The 19,932-nt window shown below is 39.9% G+C and overlaps 3 protein-coding genes and 1 long non-coding RNA gene across 9 annotated transcripts in view; 3 read left to right on the forward strand and 1 right to left on the reverse strand.

Annotated features, from left to right (window-relative positions):
* LOC117957664 (hsp90 co-chaperone Cdc37) overlaps positions 1–3,285 on the forward strand; it is a 4,552-nt gene extending 1,267 nt beyond the window's left edge. Inside the window, exons 3-8 of the mRNA XM_034893572.1 lie at positions 839–944; positions 1,040–1,155; positions 1,315–1,437; positions 2,259–2,441; positions 2,532–2,603; positions 2,802–3,285. Coding sequence (XP_034749463.1) covers positions 839–944; positions 1,040–1,155; positions 1,315–1,437; positions 2,259–2,441; positions 2,532–2,603; positions 2,802–2,942 — 741 coding nt within the window. The 3' untranslated portion in view covers positions 2,943–3,285. The remainder of the gene's footprint in view (positions 1–838; positions 945–1,039; positions 1,156–1,314; positions 1,438–2,258; positions 2,442–2,531; positions 2,604–2,801) is intronic.
* Positions 3,286–3,300: 15 nt separating this feature from the next.
* On the reverse strand, positions 3,301–4,181 carry LOC117957665. Its single transcript, XR_004659555.1, has 2 exons — positions 4,063–4,181; positions 3,301–3,434 (listed from the first exon to the last, which is right to left on the reverse strand). It is a non-coding gene; the product is annotated as an uncharacterized LOC117957665 (long non-coding RNA).
* A 767-nt stretch (positions 4,182–4,948) lies between these two features.
* tyk2 (tyrosine kinase 2) lies at positions 4,949–15,813 on the forward strand. 2 transcript variants are annotated; one of them, XM_034893564.1, is made up of 24 exons: positions 4,949–5,150; positions 6,213–6,415; positions 6,530–6,650; positions 6,736–6,868; positions 6,977–7,140; positions 7,924–8,302; positions 8,409–8,594; positions 8,918–9,075; positions 9,171–9,288; positions 9,374–9,557; positions 9,679–9,785; positions 9,888–10,058; positions 10,182–10,269; positions 10,529–10,656; positions 11,051–11,186; positions 12,124–12,275; positions 12,375–12,525; positions 12,617–12,708; positions 12,791–12,980; positions 13,314–13,432; positions 14,494–14,666; positions 14,756–14,873; positions 14,993–15,103; positions 15,186–15,813. In XM_034893564.1, exons 2-24 carry the CDS (start codon positions 6,232–6,234, stop codon positions 15,327–15,329), a joined length of 3,507 nt encoding a protein of 1,168 aa, XP_034749455.1. In that variant the 5' UTR covers positions 4,949–5,150; positions 6,213–6,231; the 3' UTR covers positions 15,330–15,813. The 2 variants fall into 2 exon arrangements, with proteins under 2 accessions (XP_034749455.1, XP_034749456.1); XM_034893565.1 differs by having other exon boundaries at positions 4,987–5,150; positions 6,189–6,415.
* A 1,242-nt stretch (positions 15,814–17,055) lies between these two features.
* The window catches only part of raver1 (ribonucleoprotein, PTB-binding 1), a 12,391-nt gene continuing 9,514 nt past the window's right edge, over positions 17,056–19,932 (forward strand). For 2 of the 5 annotated variants that reach the window (XM_034893571.1, XM_034893566.1), the window contains exons 1-2: positions 17,057–17,474; positions 18,688–18,754. In XM_034893571.1, coding sequence (XP_034749462.1) covers positions 17,151–17,474; positions 18,688–18,754 — 391 coding nt within the window. In that variant the 5' untranslated portion in view covers positions 17,057–17,150. Of the gene's footprint in view, positions 17,475–18,687; positions 18,755–19,932 lie in introns of all 5 variants that reach the window. The other 3 variants (XM_034893567.1, XM_034893568.1, XM_034893570.1) reach the window with 2 other exon arrangements.

Consider the following 19,932-nt stretch of genomic DNA (forward strand, 5'->3'; position numbering starts at 1 on the left):
GGGGGGGGGGTTTGAATTGGTACGGTATGAGCATATTGTCCACCTACATTAATTACCAGCCCCTATTTTAACAAAAAGTGGTTAAAAAGATTGTAATTATACAATAGTAACAGGCAAAACAATCTTTTAAAGAATACGTCTGTTAAAGAATAACACTAGCATTGTTTTTTATCTCTTTATTGTTAGCCAATTTCCTAAAAGAGAACAAAACCAGAAATCAATCTATCCTGGTAAGAAACAAGTGTCACCAGTGTAGGTCATTGTGTAAGTCTCAATTCAACAGTTTTTGTTTACAATACTGGGAAGAATAAACTACACTGGCTGTGTTCAGTGTAAGAAAGGAATATTCCACCCAGATGAAACATTATGGCTCCTTTTTTAAAAAAAAAAAGAAAAAAAAAAAGGCAAACTTCAGGCATTGGCTACAGAGCCAACATCTGTTAGGATGCACTGACTGTTGGTTTTGGTCTTATGATTATAGAATGTTCATAAGTGATTCATAAGTCTTGTAAGGTTCACATTCTAAATAGCGGAATAATAGTGCATTGAGTGTGCTACAAAAACAATAGACACATTTGCAGCAATCGAAACCGCTGCAATTTAGTTAGTTTCACCGAATCATATCATTTTTTGTACTTTGATTCCAGGCTCTGTCATCCCTCCAAATCTTTTTACTTAAAAACCTCATGTCCTTAAACCATTTATTGCTTCAGTTGTTACGCATTAGTGTGTCTTTACACCCCTAATTTCCAGTGATGTCTGATATGACATTTTCTTTTCAAGGTATCAGAGACATAATCTATAATGATGATTCTCTGCCACTGTTTGTCTTCCATAGAGCATTGTCAATGCCAAACCCGAATCTACTGACGAGACGGAAGAAGAGAAGGAGCAAAAGCATAAAACCTTTGTAGAAAAAAACGAGAAGCAGATCAAACATTTTGGTGAGGGTTATTGATATCCATTAACCCATGCATGTTGCAGGGGATTGGCATTATAAAAAAGTAGAGATGGTCCTTCATTGCTGTCTTTACAACAGGCATGTTGCGACGTTGGGATGACAGCCAGAAGTACCTCTCAGACAACCCTCATCTGGTGTGTGAAGAGACGGCCAACTACCTGGTCATCATGTGCATTGACCTCGAGGTTGAGGAGGTAAACACTGCTAAACAGAATGTGTTTTTCAACATTTTGTTCTGAAGGAACTCTTATTGTGTCCAATGACCATAAATCCTCTTTAGTTTCCACATTTTTTTTTCCAAAGCCATTGTAATGTTTTAAATATGTTCATTATTCTGCTTCCTTTTTTTGTAGAAACACGCACTGATGGAGCAAGTGGCTCATCAGACCATCGTCATGCAGTTCATTCTAGAGTTGGCCAAAAGCCTGAAGGTGGACCCCCGGGGCTGCTTTCGGCAATTCTTCGCCAAGATTAAGGTGACTAATTGTGTTTAAATGCTTCGAAATCCAATTAAACTGCTCTTTTGCGAAATGTTCCGGGAACTCTTTAGGAAACGGAGGACAAATTAGTCCAGTGATGGTTTAAAAGCAACAGTGTTTGAAATGAAATTCTTCATCTTGCTGTTCTTTTTACATAAAAACCCATCTTTAAGTTGACTGGAATGAATGAATAAAAAGGAGACATGCAGAGGTGGAATAGAAGACTAGCGCTAGACCACCTGTCTCCATGGTTTTTTATTTCGTCTTGAGAAATTCACTGACACCATTGCATCTGATTGAAAAGCAGGCAATAAGCCCTCTCTGGTGGAACATGTCAAGCTAGTTTCACCTCAGAACCCAGCAGTGATGTCAAGGGGTACAGGAGTACAGCTGTACATCACTGCAGTTAAGCCAGTGGACTTCAGTAAAAACACGATTTTTATTTTTTATAAAGATCATTTTTTAGGCATTTTAGAACTGTATTATACAGGAAAGCTTAATATGTGAAAGTTGAGAGAGGGGGCCAGACATGTGGCAAAGGGACGCATGGTGGAGTTTACCTGCAGCCGCTGTGTCAAGGACTGAGCCTTGGTACATGGGGCGCATGCTCAACCAGGTGAGCTATCCAGGTGCCCACCACCGCAAAAACAAGATTTAAATGGGCTGCTTAATAAAAAACTATTTAAGTTCCTCTGTGCCTTTTTACAATAGTGTTTTGTGTTGGAGACGCCATAGAAGATGCCAATACTAAGTGAAATGTTAAATTAAAGGCTGAATTTTATAGCCACCAACACACCAAATGATGTGTCCCGTCACAGACAGCAGATCAGCAGTACCAGGATGCTTTCAATGATGAGCTGGAGTCATTTAAGGAGCGGGTTCGAGGCAGAGCGAAGATCCGCATTGAAAAGGCCATGAAGGAATATGAGGAAGAGGAGCGACAAAAGCGCCTGGGACCTGGAGGCCTAGATCCCGTCGAAGTGTATGAGTCTCTGCCAGTTGTAAGTTCTTTAGTTTTCAAAAGGCCTCACTCTATTTTATCTTCTCTTGCTAGTTTTAAAATGCCTTACAAAATATGTTCTTAATTATAGGAGATGCAGAAATGTTTTGATGACAAGGACATCCAAATGTTACAAGATGCTATTAGCAAAATGGACCCAACGGTAGGTTTCTTTGTTAAAGCCTACAGTTTTGTTTTTATAATAAACAGAGTATAACAGTGTTTTGACCAATAAAGTTGGCTAGGAATCATATTTCAGCTATGTAAATTCATAGCTATATGGTCTCTATTATGATTCTGATGTGTATTTTTGTAACTACTTTGGGTCACTTTATAAATGTGGTTGTTTTACACAATTTAGGAGGCGAAGCTTCACATGAAGAGGTGCATAGACTCGGGGCTCTGGGTCCCCAACTCCAAGACAAATGATGGGGATGAAAAAGAGGAAGATGCTGCCTATGAGGAGATAAAACAAGACCAGGGAGAAACTAAGACGGAATGACCAACTTTGATCCTATGATTTGTTTCTGCAAATGTACTTACCCACTGTATTGCAACTCCACTGTGTGTATGACTAGTTTGCCAATCATGGAACAATGAAATTTCTTCTCTGAATATTTAGCTGAGACTTATGGGGGTTAGCGTTCACCTATCTGCACAACTATGTTGCATCAGTAACTCCTGCTTGGAAAAGAAAGTGCTGCTTGTGTTAGTTATCAGCTACATTTATATGTATACATCTAGCAACTTGTGTAGGAGTGCCTACCTGCTTAATTTGTGCTGTTGTATAGTTAAGCAATGTTCTATACATTCAGGTTGTGCATATAATGAATTGGATTGTTGGATTGTTTTGTTGTTAACCAAATTTAAGATGTTTTGTTAGACTGTTAGGTCTTGCAACCAATGTATTTCCCCAAAGTGACATTTTCTACAAACTTGCTTAACTAAAGGTTGAATTATATCCAACTACTTAAGACCAATGTGTTGTGGTTGTCTCTAAAAAGTTAATGTGTGGGTGGTATGCTTTTCAAAGAATGTGAGTCATAAGAGAATCACAAGAAAATAATCCATCCGCAAGACCTGAAGTTGTGGTAACCAATGCTATTTAATATGGAATGACTGCATTTGGGCATGGGTTTTCTAATGAAGCATTTGGCCTTTACAATGACATTTAGTGTTACAGTAGATACATATAAATATATATTCTATGGCCTTCAGTACATCGTGATATATATGAGACATTAAAAGACAACCACCATTATTAAATGCAGTCCCAGAAGTGCTAGATAGGTGTGGTTGGATTCTAAACTGTCACTTTCAATGCTTTTATTTTGAAGGCGAGAGTGCTTGAATTTTGCTTGATGTCAGAGCTGACTATAAAAATAAACAACTATTAAGTGAAATAGCTTAAACAAAGGCATCATTTGACTATTGGATATCACTAAATGAAACAGGTCAATGTATTCTGCCAGACGTTATTGTATTGTCACATGTGTAGTACACGTGTACTGAACTATAATGCAAACAATTTAAATGATGGACAGCTGAAACAAACGAGGTACCATCCAAATTTGACATGACTGAAAATGGTGGCTACGAAGGTCCTGAAATAACTAGGCTACTATATTGAGGTGCCGGTGGAACTTATGAATGGCACGTGCACGCGCAATAGTAGAAATCTCATGACATCAAACAACAAATGCACCTGAAGAATACTTGCTAGTTAAAATGTTAAAATCATTATGTCTTGTGTTCAACAGAAGGCTCACACCACATACAATTTGAATAAAGCGGGTTACTATCTGCATGTTTGTGGAGGGTTTATTATTTATCCTTTCTTATTTGATGGAGGGATGAGATCTCCACCCTGGCCTGGGAACGCCTTGGGACCCCCCTGTCGGAGCTGGTTGATGTGGCTCAGGAAAAGGAAGTTTGGGTGTAATGTAAATTTTTCACTACTTTCATTTTATGTAATATTAATCTACAGATGAACTGGTAGCTAGCTGTCAAATAAATGTAGCAAGGTAAAAATTATATTTTCCACAAAAAAAACAAGTACAGTATTTGAGTCATACTTACTTATGCTACCGGTACTTTCCACCACTGTAAAATGGTGTGTTTGTAAATGTCAGAGTTAATAGAGATGTTTTCTTTATTTTTTATAGTAAAACTATATTCAAAAATTAGAAAACACTAGAACACGTCAGAATATAAGATAAACTCTTTGGTCCCCTAAAAAACCATGTAGTCCCCACCAATGCATGGATATGATGCAGTGGTGAAAAGTAACTAAATGCATTGACTTAAGTACTGTACAATTTTCAGGTACTTTTAATTTTGTAAAACATCTGAGTGAACTACTTATTCCACTACTTGCATTAAGTTAGTTGCATAATTCGGTTTGTAATATACCAAATAAGGCATCAGCGTAGTATCACTATCATTTTCACAACTTTTATTTCAGATGTTTATTTTGAAAGGTCAGTCTGGGTGACCGTGTGTACGCGCATGCCTGATGCAGGGAGGGGAGGAACCGTGTTAGTTTCAGGAAGAACCAGCGGTCTGTCGACTCTCGCAGTTCACGAGAACCTGAGAGTGGGCGAAGGGGGAAATACGCTTTCACAAGAAAAGGAATCCTGACTGGTATTAGCTAGTTAATCTCACTACGTTAGGTTTTAATGTAACACCGTCAAAAGCTCGCCGTTAAATGGTAAGAAAACGTTACTTATTTGTCACACACGTTACATTTTTACGTAGCGTATGCCTAAAACTGTTTACATTTCCTTATCATGGCATGGATACGTATTTATGATGATGGGAGTGTTTATGGGTCATTCGGTGACGCTGTCAGTGTGTGATATATATATATTTAAAAAAACATAACGTAGACCTGTTGTTGTAATGTGCTCTAAAGTGTTGTGTAGCCTAATGTAACGTTAAACAAGTTAGATGTATAATAATCACCGGAAGAACAAATTGATCTGATTTCCCCGACGTCATATTTTTAAGTTATTTTTTTTTAAGTTATTGCCCTGCCAATTGGTTCTCTAAACTAATCATCGTGTAAAACAAGAAATATCGAATAAGGTATACAGTAAAGCGCGAGATGTAGCTTTAAAATTGTTCTTACTTTTGTATTTACGTAGTCGACCATAAAGGGTCATTTCGTTTTTTTTTCAACCTGGACCCTGTGTTCCTATGTTTTTGTGTGTAAGTGACTGATGGAAACAACAATCTTTCAGAATTCATTTAAAATCGCGTGTATGGAGCCAACATATTTTCACATGCAAATCGGTAACTATATGTGTTTACTTAAATCAAAACTAGAGTTGTAATTGGTGTAAACGACCGCAAACTGCTTTTCAGAGTTTTATTTGTTTTGGTATTGGTTTCTGTCGACTTTGAATAAAGTGTATTTTACGATGCTAAAATTACTGTTTATTTATTTGTAGTTAGAAACGCAGTTTTGACCTCCTTAAAAATAATTTTCATAATATTGTTCTCACACTTAGAATGATAGTCTGAGCATGCTAATGGCCAAACAAGCACTTTTGTGAACCTAAATGCACATTGCCCTGTAACTTGCTTAGCTCGTTTTAATCCTGGACCAATGTCAAAGATTGTTGTTCCTATCAGTCATTTGGATACAAAAAGGAAGTTTCCCATTGATGCGTATGGCCTACGTGATTACATCGAATGCAACAGATGATTATCAGTCAAATGTGGTTAATGTGTGTTTGTGTGTGTGTGTGTGTGTGTGTGTGTGTGTCAGTGATCTGCCAGGTTTCACCATGTCCAGGAGTCGGTGGTCCAGGCGTTCAAAGCCAGGGGCACTCCCGGGCCTGTGTGAGCCCCCCAAGGGTCAAGGCATCCATGTTTACCTATTCTGGTCGAAGGAAGGGGAAAGATATTTGTCTCACACAAGTGGAAGAGTCACAGCAGAGGAGCTGTGCATCTCAGCTGCTGAGGCTGTAGGTGAGAGTGACCAAAAAGACCCACACAGACCCAAATGAAAGTATGGAAATTCTTTTCATGTGGTATTTTAGCCTGTGTGTTACATCTGTGTAACATCTGTGTGTAATTCCCCAGGGATAACTCCACTGTGCCATGTGTTGTTTGCTCTGTACAATCCACAATCATGTTGCTGGTACAGTCCAAACCATGATTTCAGTCCAGAGAACACCAGCCTCGTACTTCACTACTGTATGAGGTTAGTCCGTGTTTTTCTAATACTGTAGTAGGAAGGCAGATGCAACACACTGGGCATATTCACATGTCTGGTTTCCGGTATCTAGGTTTTACTTCCGGAATTGGCACGGACTTAATGAGAAGGAGCCAACTGTATCCCGCTATGCTCTAAGATCTGGGACAAGTCAGGGTGGTTACCCTCTTCTTGACTTGACATCCTTGGAATACTTATTCTCCCAGGTGTTTATAAGGATTTCAGTGGTTTACTTTCTATTAATTGAGCAAACATTTTTTTCATGTGTTTACAATAATTGAGTACCTAACCTCTTTCCTGATTGTGTCTCTAAGGCAAAATCTGAATTTGTAAACGAAGTAGTACAGATGGAAGGCATTGAGTCAGAGGAGGAGATGAGCCGCTTCAAAAATGAGAGCTTGGGGATGGCTGTGCTTCAACTCTCACACCAGGCAATGCAAACAGACTGTACCTTACAAGATGTTGCAGAAAAAGTCAGGTAATTACTTTGGAAGGAGTGAATATGGTACATTGGAATAGCAAAAATGACTTTGTACTTTAAGGTCCCATATTGTAAAAAGCAATATTTCCAGGTCTAAATTATAAAGCAATCAAACAATCAATCAATTAATTTTACTTATTTGTCACATAAAATTATACAAGGTACAATTCCAGTGAAATGATGAAAGATCGGACCCCCACACACAAAGAATGTGCCTTGTGGCCTGCCTAATTCTGCCTCTAATTGGCTTACCCTGGTATTGTTATCCTAACCCTAACTAATCCCTACTTCCAATGCCTAAACCTACGTCGACCATTCTAGCAGATCAGATTTATGATCTACCAGTGAAATGGTATTGGATCAACTCCTTCAACTTGTGCATGATTCATCATTAAGCAGAATGTGGCCATCAGATCAGCACAGAAAAAGAGTCACCTGGTTGAATGGCATTGGCGCTCAAGGATCCAAACAAGTCTCTGTGAAAGCACTAGATTCAGACGGACAGTATAAGAAAAATAGTGTTTTATTTTTAACATCAAGGCATTTAAACATGTTCAAGTAGAAGTAAATCTAGAACCTGAAAATTAGCATAGTATGGGGCCTTTAAAGTACATTTGTCAAAAAATTGTGCTCTAATGAAGGATAAGTATTTGTCTCATTACAATCGTATTTATCTCATTATAACCCTGGCAATCCATTTTCTTCTCTGGATCATCAATGTTTCTAATCTAATGTAATTATTGAATCCAGGTAACATCAAAAGATCTATGTTTCTTTCAGCTTCATGCACTGCATTCCAAGGTCTTTCGCCAAACTCATTTCCAAAGACAACTTCCTGACAAAAATCCGGATCCGGCGGGTGTTTGCAGAGTTTGTGCGGACCTTCCAGCAGCACACTGTTGATAAGGGGCGACTAGGCACCCACGAGATAATGTATAAGTACATCGCTACTCTCGAACACTTGGCTCCACGTTTTGGAACAGAGACCTTCCCTGTATCCCACCTGGAACTGAGAAAGGACGGGGATGGAAGCAGCTCTTACTCTAACACCACCCATGCACAGGGTACCTCGAAAGACGACTACACTCTTCCCGCCACACATGAGATAATGGTGTCTGGCACCAAGGGGATTCAATGGAGGAAGGTGTCCGGTCAAAAGGTTTGTCAAAACCCTAGCTTCTAATGGTCTTCTGATGGTCTAATTCTGGGGCACGTTGTCTATTCTGCTACTGCGGACATTGTGTTCATCCAGTCTCTTTTCCTAGGCGCAGGCAAACACTTACTTAAGGAATGACTACATGAACTACATGAAGAAAACAAAACAACAGTCCAGCCAACCAAATGCGGACACTCCCAGTAAATGGACCTCCTTCTGTGATTTCCCTGAAATAACTCACATAGCCATCACTGGAGATAATGTGTGCATTAGCACTCAGGACAACCACTGCATGGTGAGAGTACTTGTTAACCCTTTTATGTAAAAGCTCCAATACATTAATTTAATTGGCAAATGTGCTTTGTGATGCATTAGTCCAATTGCTGTGTTGCATATTAGTCAGCCTGATCAGATCGTTCAGCCTTTAATGAGTGAATTTACGGTACAGTATGCGTGTATGACTATATTCTCAAATATTCTCCAATGCTATATGTTTATGACTATAAAAGCTTTGGCTTTTGCTACGCTTTGGGCATTTTATTACGTTTTTGAATTTGTATGTGTATGTAGGTGGGAGCTTTCATTGTAAGCTAGTGGTGTTTCTGTATGTGTATGTAGGAGGTTCAGATGAACTCCAGCCAGCAGGCCCGTTCCTTCATCTCCCTCCTTGATGGATACAACCGGCTGACTGCATTCGCCCACCACTATCTTTGTCATGATGTGGCTCCCCCAAGGGTAGTGCTGAGTTTGGCAAATGGACTGCATGGACCTATGCAGTGAGTTACACTTACACATACACATGCACATATAGACACAAGCAGGCTAACAGAAAAACACAGTGTTTTATATCACAACTCTGGTGTATTTCCAGTGACGATTTTGTGCTTCTGAAGCTGAAAAAGGAGGCAGCAGAGGAGGGAGCTTTCCTTGTACGTTGGAGTGCTCTTGACTATCGCCGCATCATCCTAGCTGTCCTGAACAAAAATGAGGTAAGTCAACACCCACACTTCTCTCTGGAAATGTTTGCAGTACAGTAATTGAGAACATGTGTTTCCATGTGCTTGTTGTTCATAGAACGGAACAAAGCCAAGCCATAAGCAGTTTCGGATTCAGCTTAAGGGTTCCATGTTCTGTCTGGAAGGCTGGGATCGAGAATTCTCCAGTGTGAAGGAGCTCACGGAAAGCCTCAAGACCTTTGTACTCAAGTCTGGTTCGGACAGCTTTACTGTAAAAAAATGCTGTTTGCCAAAACAAGCAGGTTTGTTTTTCTTTTGCGCTTCAATTCTTGTTTTGCTGCTTCCTGCCAAAACCCTCCTGTGTCTTTTGGGATATTTAGGTCTCAACATAAGTTTATATTTGTGTGTGTTTGTGTCATGTAGAGCTATCCAACCTTCTGGTGATAAGGCAAGGTGTTCATATTGACTCCTTGTCCTTGAACATGACCCAGCTACGCTTCCACCAAATCAAGGACAAAGAGATCAAACAGGTGGCAGAGAGACCCATTTAGCACCTTCATATCTGTTTCCGCTGACTTGCTTAGTTGTTCTATGTTCTGCGACTGACCGGTAGGTGTTGTGTTTATGAGCAGGGACAGCATTTGGGCCGTGGGACCAGAACTAACATCTACTCAGGACGTCTGCTGGTGCGAGGTGGAGGAGAAAACGACGAAGACGAAGAGTGCAACAACAACTTCGCTGACCGCAACGGGATCCACGTGGTTCTCAAGATTCTAGACCAGAGCGATAAAGATATTGATATAGTAGGTCTAATGCTAACCAACACTCAACAGAATAACAGTGGTTGCATGTACATATCAACATGTCTAATCTAGTATCCTCCAAACTCTTCATGTATATTCATATAGATTCTGGTCTTTTTATAGGGCTTTTTGGAAACTGCAAGTCTCATGAGCCAGGTATCCCACAGCCACCTGGTGTTTGTACATGGTGTGTCAGTCAAAGGATCTGAAAGTAAGAGCAATTACACCGTTCACTTACACAAACTCACTTGTTTTACTTTTTGGTGCGTAACTTCTCGTATGCCACTTCTCCATCACACACATGAGCTGTGTTTATAGTCAAATTTACGAATACAGGACAAGTTTGAGTTTTGACGCAAATGCAAAACCACCTTCACTCTGTTCTATTCTAAAGAGGAGGCTACTTGTTTACATTTTGCTTTTGGCTAAACTATAGACTGGACCTCTGTGACTTGTTTCTACCTTTACAGACATCATAGTGGAAGAATTTGTGGAGTTTGGGCCTTTGGATGTTTTCCTTCGCAAAGAAAAGGCATCTGTGACACCTCAGTGGAAATTTATTGTTGCAAAACAACTTGCCAGTGCCCTCAATTATCTTGTGAGTTAAACACTACTTGGTTTTGTATGGTACCGATTATAATTATTATTATTATTATTATTATTATATTTTATATATATTATATTCAATAAAAATCACTTACATGAGTACATTAAAAGGGAATTGAGAGTAAAGTAATGCAAGTATTGTATAATTCACCTTCAGAGAGTCTTACACTTTACAATCAGCTGCTAAAATATGTTTAACGCCATGTTTTGACTTTGAGCTGCATGCAGGAAATGAAATAATCATTTTATCAGACCAAACTTTGTTATAAGTGCTGCAAGTGAAGTTCATTTTTTCCTAACGACTTACAGGAGTTTGTGTTTCACTTATTTTAACAACACTCATGCATCCCAAAAAGTTAATAGCAGCACCATTTTCATCATTGTAGGAGACCAAACGGCTGGTTCATGGAAACGTCTGTGCCAAGAACATTCTGGTGGCACGGCGTGGTCTGGAGCTTGGCACTACTCCTTTTGTCAAACTGAGTGACCCAGGAATTGCCCTAAATGTCCTTTCACGGGAAGGTCAGTACCAGAAACTCTCTTTATACAAACTAAATGACTTCCCTTCATTAGAAAGTCTCAGGCTGTATTTCTGTACTGTTCTGCGTCATTTTAATCAGATTTAAGAAACCTTAAACCAAGCAGACGATTTCCTGCGACTTATTTCCTGTTGCAGTTTTAATTTAAAATGGTGCATGCTTTTTCTTTTTGACTTTTAGATTGTACTTCAGCTGCCTTTACAAAGTATGTACTGTTGCATGCAGTATGCATACAATTAGGACATAAAACGTCTTCGTTACATTGCACCTTAAACATTGACCCTCTTGCTTAGTATGCTGCTCAAAAGATTTTGGGTCGGATTAACCCAAAAAGCATCCGTGCTTGCATAATGCAATACCCGACCGGATATTAGGACATCTAGGCTATACTGGATTTTACATACTATCTATTGGGTCATCATAAATAGCATATTAAATAGTAAGGTTATATGGGTATTGGAAGGCAGCACATGTGTCATTTAAGGCTATCCAAAATAAAAGAATCCCTCTCAAACTGCTCAGAAATAATTTTTTCTCTCCAACCCCCCTGGTTAGTTTTTGTCGTCTATGAACAAGGTACTCCAAAGCAAAGAAGAGCAAGAACAAGACGTAGACATACTTTGTTGAATGGGAAATTCACTCTGTTGTCATTACACACTACACACAGCGCTGAAACAAAGACTGATATTATAAAGTAGCAGTTCTTATGTAGCTGCAATCACGTAGGAAACAAACTTTACAGATTATGTAGGTAGTTTAATTGAATGAGGGTCGTTTCATATACAAGCACAGTAACAATTTGCAACAAGTGAAATTCTTCTTTAAAGAAGTTTAACCAGAGCACCTGGAGCTTTAAAAAATCTCCTTAAAATGACACATGTAACTTCTATTGTTTTAATTATCACTATTCTGCACTGCAGAGCGTCTTGAGCGTATCCCATGGATTGCCCCTGAGTGTGTTGACAGCGGTGTACCCGTTTTCAATGCTTCTGACCAGTGGAGCTTTGGCGTCACGCTGCTCGAAATCTGCAACAATGGCGATCTTCCAATGAGTGGCAGCACATTGTCTGAGGTAGGCCTTTTATTTCTCTTCCAAAAGCCACAAGCTTCATCTGCCCATTTTATACTTCTGACTTCTTATTGTGACATGGTAACCTCCCCCTCTAAACAGAAAGAGCACTTTTATCAGCAAAAGGGTCGTTTAGCCGAACCATCCTCCCAGGAACTGGCCAGCTTTATCAGCATGTGTTTGACCTACGAGACTGTGGAGAGGCCTTCCTTCCGCACTGTGCTCAGAGAGCTCACCGAAATCATGATCAAAAGTGGGTCTTTACTTACTCACCTTTCTTTTTATTTTTATTTCAGCCTACTTGGATCATTTCATAATGTGTCTTTTTGTTTTTCGGAACACAGATCCTGATATATCTCCTAGTGAAACTCTCCCTGACACAGACCCTAGTGTGTTCCATAAACGCTACCTGAAAAAAATGCGGGATTTAGGAGAGGTTAGTGCTAGTATCACAACGCCTGTAGATTCTTCTTCCTGTCTGTTTGAGAGTAATCCACTGCTCATTGTTCTGTCTCCAGGGTCATTTTGGAAAAGTCACTCTCTACTTGTATGACCCGGCCAACGATGGGACAGGAGAGCTTGTGGCAGTGAAGGCTTTGAAACAGGACAATGGTCATGTGCCTGAGGGCTGGATAAAGGAGATTGAGATCCTCAAGTCCCTTTATCACAGCAACATTGTCAAGTACAAGGGCTGTTGCACTGAACTGGGTGAGACCTCAGCAGTCATCTGTCTGCCTCAAAAACGGTTTATTGAAATATACGGCAACTTACAGTGTCTGCATGTGCAAAGGAGTGCTTGCTTAGTATTCTCTTTTAACTTGCAGTGCACAGTGGATGATTCAGGGAATTGATTTTTGGTTTCTGCTGTTCCTCTCTAAATATTGAAAATCTATTTGAAGTGCAACACTGTTTGCCTTGTATGTCAATATTTCCAGCCTTCAACACACAGCATGCTGAATGAGCACCACACAACAGGTCATTCTTGTCTTTGAAAAGTATTGAAAATAGGAGGTTAAGCACTGTTGCATTGTCCATTGACAGGAGGACAAGTGGTGCAGCTGATAATGGAGTACCTTCCTCTGGGGAGTCTGCAAAAGTACCTTCCCACACATAAACTGGGAATGTCCCGGTGCCTTTTGTTTGCTCAGCAGATCTGTCAGGTATTGTAGTTTGTGCTAATCATCTACGTTTTCACTCGATTTTACAATACTCCTTGCGCTGTGTGCAAACTGTAGAGATGTCTCTTTATGTTTTTAGTTTTTATTTAACCTTTATTTATTCAGGGAAGGTTCATCATTGAGCGGCCTCTCTTTGGCAGGAACGCCCTGATCACACAGTTGCACACATGTATACATGAAAGTATAACTACTGTCTGATCTGATCCGATCTGCTGGCCACTGAGTAGCTTAACCTCAAGCTGGTTCTTTCACTTTCCCCTCCCAGATGTCTGGGATTTCAACCAACGACCTCCATGTCACAAGCTCTCGTCTCTAACCTTTAGGCCACCACTGCCTATGTTCTCTATTCAGGAGAAGTTGTGTACAATATGAAATGTTCCATGCACTAGAAATAGCCTAAAGTAGATATCACATTTAGGTTTAATGTCAATAATTCATTCAGTTTAGGTTGAGTAGTTAAGTTGCACCTGCATTATTTTTTAACTCTGTTTTCTCTCAGTAACCAGGAAACAATCACTCGGCATGATGCTGATTGTCACATCATTAGCATTTTTGTCAGCCAGTCAGTACATTTCTAGCCAACCCTGGTATTGTACATTTGTTATTTTATAAATTGCTATACGGAATTGTGGTGCAAAGCCTGACACAAGTGTCTTTGCTATTTTAAGACTGTCCAGTGCCCACGTCGTTTAAAAAGCAAACGCCCCAAAGTGGATTTGGACACGCCCTAAACGCACCTGCACCACGCTCTTCTTGCCATGCGCTTAGATCATTAAATTAGGGCCCTAAGAGTCTACAACTACATTGGCTGCTCAGTGTGGCTGTACCGTAAATGCTAATGTCAGCATGCTAATATGCTCACAGTGACGATGCTAACATGCTGATGATTTGAAGGTATAATGTAAACCATGTTCACCATCTTAGTGGAGGACACTTTAACAGACAATCATCTCCTTTCAAAAAAATTGTACTCGGCTGTATCTTTTGGTTTTTGCCCCCTCTCAGTAAGTGTATCAATCTTTTATTTCTGTTGTCTTTTAAAGGGTATGGAGTACTTGCACTCTAAGCGATACATCCATCGAGACCTTGCTGCCCGTAATGTCTTAGTTGAAAATGAAAGTTTGGTGAAGATTGGAGACTTTGGCCTGACAAAGTACATCCCAGAGGGCGAGATCTACTACCGTGTCCGTGAGGATGGGGACAGTCCAGTGTTCTGGTAAGTTCATGAAGCACTTTACAGTGTCATTCAATGTTTGGTTCCATCACTTTTGCCATTAAACTGTACTGTGTTTTTGTATTGTATAGGTATGCCATTGAGTGCTTGAAGGAAAGTAAATTTTCCTTTTCCTCTGACATTTGGTCGTTTGGCGTTACGTTGTACGAGATCCTGACCCGCTGTGACCACCGCCAAAGCCCTCCAGTAGTACGTCATCCCTGGTCTTTTTCTCAAGCTGAAACCTGCATGTATATTCACGTGAGCCAATCAAGAAAATGTTGAATCCCTGTGTTAAATGCACAATATACTCTTTTGTGTTTTTGTAGAAGTTCTTGGAGATGATGGACGGAGCCCAGGGACAGATGACTGTGATGGTACTCATAAAACAGTTGGAGAAACAGCAGCGATTGCCTCGTCCCAAAGACTGCCCGCATGAGGTAACATGCCCATTAAACACAATTGACATGTCATTGGCATGATGAGTAGCTCGATATTTTCACAATGCATTTTTACCAACAGATGAAGATGTTAATGGAGCAGTGCTGGGCTGCAGACCCTGCACAACGACCATCGTTCCAATCCCTCATTGAAAAGTTTGAGGCTATCCGCCAAACATACGACTGGCAGTCTCATATAAACTTTTCCTCGGCTCAGATTTGCTGATCAGGCCTCTTGAGATCTACTTGTCTTTGTGTCATGACTTTGCCACTATGGCAACCATACTGTATATTAAAGGGTAGCCAGAAATGTGTTTCTTGCTGGGAAATGCCTGCTGTCGCCATTTACATAGATATCTTTATACTGTATACAAGCACGCTGCCATCCTCTCATGTCTGATGTTAATGCAATGATAAACTTAAAGTTTTTTGTTGTTGTTGTTGTTGGCTGAGGAGTTGAACTTAATGAAGAAAGGCAATGTCTTGGGAAGAGTGTCAGCTTTTGTCTTTTAAAAAGTTACTGGTCTGCATATATCACAGTAAGTATTAAGAATGTCTAAGATCGGGAGAATACTTTCTTTTAGTTCGTGTTTAATGTTTGTAAATGTTTTTTGAGTGTTAACTTTGTGTTTAATTTTATATCAACCAAAAGATCAAATTCAAAATATAATGCATTTTCCCATGCCTTTTTCTTAAAACTGAAACAGATTGATACATGTGTCCTAAAGTGTATAAAAACATTTTACATAATGTACCATTTAGATCCGTTACCAGATTTTATAGCTATAAAGTATAGCTAAGTATATTTTACCCAAAAACTCACTGATTTCGTGCTAAGAGATGTACTGTGACAAACTACTACATTAAAGTTGTTCAGACAGGTCACAGATTCAGGGAATAGTCTTACCTAATACCCTGTGTTGTCTTTGCCATTAAGGTTCCTGTGCAAGTATGTTCAACTTGTGAAAAATGAAAGCGGCATTACCACTTTCTACACAACACCAGCCCAGCTGTTTGCAATGTAGCACCTATGATCTTGCTGCACAGCGAGAAAGAAATCAACAACAATACTGCTGCGTTTACTAACTTATATTAATGTACATGTTAACCACATAGAATTGTGTGGTTATGAGACAGGACACATTACCCAGATTCCTCACAGACCAGTAAAGAGTCATCTGACACCTCCTATCCAGGCATGCAGGAAATATTCATACTGAACAGGTGTTTTATTCAGTGTTCTGCATACACCTCTAGACCAAGTTTCCTTTACCTGGTTGAACCTGATACATGGATAGAGCTTCAACACTAATGCGGGCATCTGTTCCACATATTCCACTGTAGAATCCACTGTATTATCCAGGAAAAACATGAAAATATACTCTATACTACATACATAAACTAATATCTTAATTTTACAATTGAAAACAAACAATAACTGGATTAACACGACGAGTAAGAAACTGATGTATATGGCTGGATGCATTCATTAAAGTGATTTTTTTATTGTATAAGGACATGACACACCAAGCTGTTACCGTATCCTAGCTATGCCTATATCAGAATCAGAATACTTAATTGATTACTTTATTAATTTCTCTCGACATTTATAGGCTATGTTCTTTAGCATGTCGTTTACCCTATATTGACCCCATTCATTTATTAGTCACGAATATCGCGATGCAATCTAAGATTTACAGCAATCACAGCAAAACACTGTACTGTGTTTGTCCTGTTCTTATTGCAGCATTGACCTTGGATACAAATTAAAACTAATCATAAATGTGTTTCTACTGGGCAGACATCGGTGCAATTCCAATTCAAGGGAAATCCCTTTAGCATTCACCTCTAGTTTTGAACATAGACAGTTAACAAGGAGACAGCGTGGCCCCGCCCCCGCCCTCGATTACGTCGTAGTCATGGAGAATGCGTCCCCTATCGTCCAATGAGAAACGTCCCTGGGGCCATGTGTGTATTGTTTAAACTGCTCAAATCGGGGACCTCGGTGTGAGTTTTCAGACCGATAAAACTTCCACCAAACTGAGTGATGGCGGCCGTCGTGTCTGTTAGCACAACTGCCAGGGATGAAAGCACAGACACAGGGCTCAGTTTCAGCCCTCGCTCACACGAAAATGACGACCTCGCTGGGGATCACGAAAACTGGATGTCCGGAGACCCGGGCCGGTATCCCGAACTCGAACGCGGCGAAGAGGATTCAACGTCGGAACGTGAGTGTCAGCGGAGGGTCGACGAGGACTTGACATCACTGAGCCCCGAAGAGATTGAGAGCCGCTTAGAGAGAACTCGCCGGGAGTTTTACAACCGTAGAAAAATCATCATAAAAAATCTGCCCTCCGACGTTAGCAATCAGGTATGAATAAAAAGTACTAACAAATTACATGCTTTATTAATTGACGGGGTCGCTTGGCTAACGTTAGCCTAGCTCCAATATGCTTTGCCATGCTACCTATGTTAGCCTGCTAGCCATTTAACTCGTTAGCTGTTTTTAAGTTTGATTGATGCGATATTTTGCTTTTATTGAATCTGTAACCGGTTTATTTAAAAGGGAGCACAGTTTATTGGCAGCCACCAAATACTCTTATTATTGTTTACATTCGTTTTGCGTTGTTAGGATAACCTCCAGGTGGTCAGACAACTGTCAATAATTGTCATATGTGGCCTGTATGACCTGCCAGGCATTCCGGCCTTGTAGGTAGCCTCAACAATTTGAAAACTTTTGATGTTCCCTATTTTTTTTCTTTTTCTTTCTCATCAGTCAAACTTAAAAGCCAAATTGACGGTGATTATATTCCCCTTTTATAGGAGTTACAGGTGCGCTGGGACTTCCTCATAAGCCCATCTGTTGTTAAAGCTAGCGTTTAGTTTGCATCGATCGGCCAGTGATTTATTCATGATGCTACATTTTTTTTCTTTTGGAACGTGCCTGACTCGTGGGGGAGCGGTGGGCCTGCGGGCGGTACCATTGTTCAGAGGGGTGGGGGGAGCTGTTGGAGTTCGAGATGTGAGTTGCAATATAACAAAAGGTGGAAGGTGTGGAGACAAAACGTTTCAGAAAATGCTAGACAGAATCGGCATTCGTTTGTGAATGGTCGAAAGCAGCGCAGAACAATTTCTCTCATAACAATGAGTCAGGGTATTAACACATCACCTCTTCACAGGTGCAACTTGTTAATAGTTTACCAGTGGACATGAATGAGTTTATTACGTGATGACCCAAATCAGCACTTAAGTAATCTACAGTAAGATGGCCAAAAACTACAACTTAGGAAGTCAAACCTGTTATATTGAGATCCATCTATCTATCTCAACATAACAGGTTTGACTTCCTAAGTTGTAGTTTTTGGCCATCTTACAGTAGATTGCTTAAGTACTTATTTGGGTCATCACGTAATAAACTCATTCATGTCCTCTGGTAAACTATTAACCAGTTGCACCTGTGGAGAGGTGATATATTAGTGTGTGTCTGCGCACGTGTGTGTGTGTGCACGTACATGTGTACCTGGTAAAAGTGTCTGTAGTCATGTAAATACCTGGATTTAATGATTGTCTTTTCTTATTTACAGGAGGTTCATGAGCTGTTGGGCAACTATGACTTGAAGTACTGCTTTGTTGACAAATATAAAGGCACAGGTTGGTCTAATCTACTTTTCCATCATGTTAAGCATTGCATGTTCAGTTTACAGGAGTAAATCTTGATTAAAACTGCAGACAAAAAGGATTGTCTGCATTTAGAACTGTTCTACAATCTTGATTAGGACACATTTCCTCCCCATTTTTAAGGTTTTCAACTTTAAGGAATAATACTCAATACATCAGTACTTTAGTCCTTTTGTATTTCATCACTAGTGGTAACAAAATTGTTTCTTTTACTAAATTACAGTATTAATTGTAACCCAGTTGTGCTAGTATGTGTTCGAGGTGTGAGTAGCGAGGTGTGAGTAGAGATGGTCCGATACCATTTTTTTTTTAGTTTTTTGATACTTGAACTTGCATATCGGCCGATAAACGGTACCGATCTGGTACCAGCGTGTCATATATTTTATGCTTTAACAACTGTATACTACTATCCCTGTATGGATGGGATGTGATTTGTTGTTAGTGTGGCTCAGGATTAAACTCTTTGTGAAACATGAACAAACAATGATCCAGTTCATCCAGTTTGACAGTCGGTCATAACTGAAAAAGAACAAACAACTTTTAATATAGATTTCCTTTAGGGCGTTATTACGTCGGATCAGTGCATAATCTCCAGTACTTCCCGATACCAGCGTTTTTAGGCTGTATTTGAGGTGGTATCGGAACATCTCCAGGTGTGAATGTAGTCTGTATAGTGCACAGCAGTGAGCTAACTATTGGCAGCACTAGCAGAGTTGGCAAGCTACAGGTAAGTTTGCTAGCAAGAAAGATCATCTGGCTAGCTAACATTTTTCCAGTGAGTCTTTTCCCCTAAGTGAGTTCTGTAGCTGTTTAGCTCATTTTGGAAATTAATCTACTCTGGACAAAATAGCTTGACCAAATTGAAGAAAAAATGCCACTATTTTCCAAAATAGAGATGGCAACCATGCATGCAAAGCTTCATTTACATAGCACATATAATTCATATACTTGTGCTGTTCTTATGACGGTAACGCATATTGTTGTCATTTACCAATCTATTTTCTTGACAAAAAGGTGGAACTTGCTTGTCACAATGTCCCAACACAAAGTCATCGATTTGTATGCATCAAGACAAATAGTTTTTGCAGTTAAAACCTATAAATCAATCAATAATCCGTTTTATATCATCATGGGGGGGGGGGGGGGGGGGG

Source organism: Etheostoma cragini, chromosome 15, assembly GCF_013103735.1.
Source record: "Etheostoma cragini isolate CJK2018 chromosome 15, CSU_Ecrag_1.0, whole genome shotgun sequence".
Lineage (NCBI taxonomy): Eukaryota > Metazoa > Chordata > Actinopteri > Perciformes > Percidae > Etheostoma > Etheostoma cragini.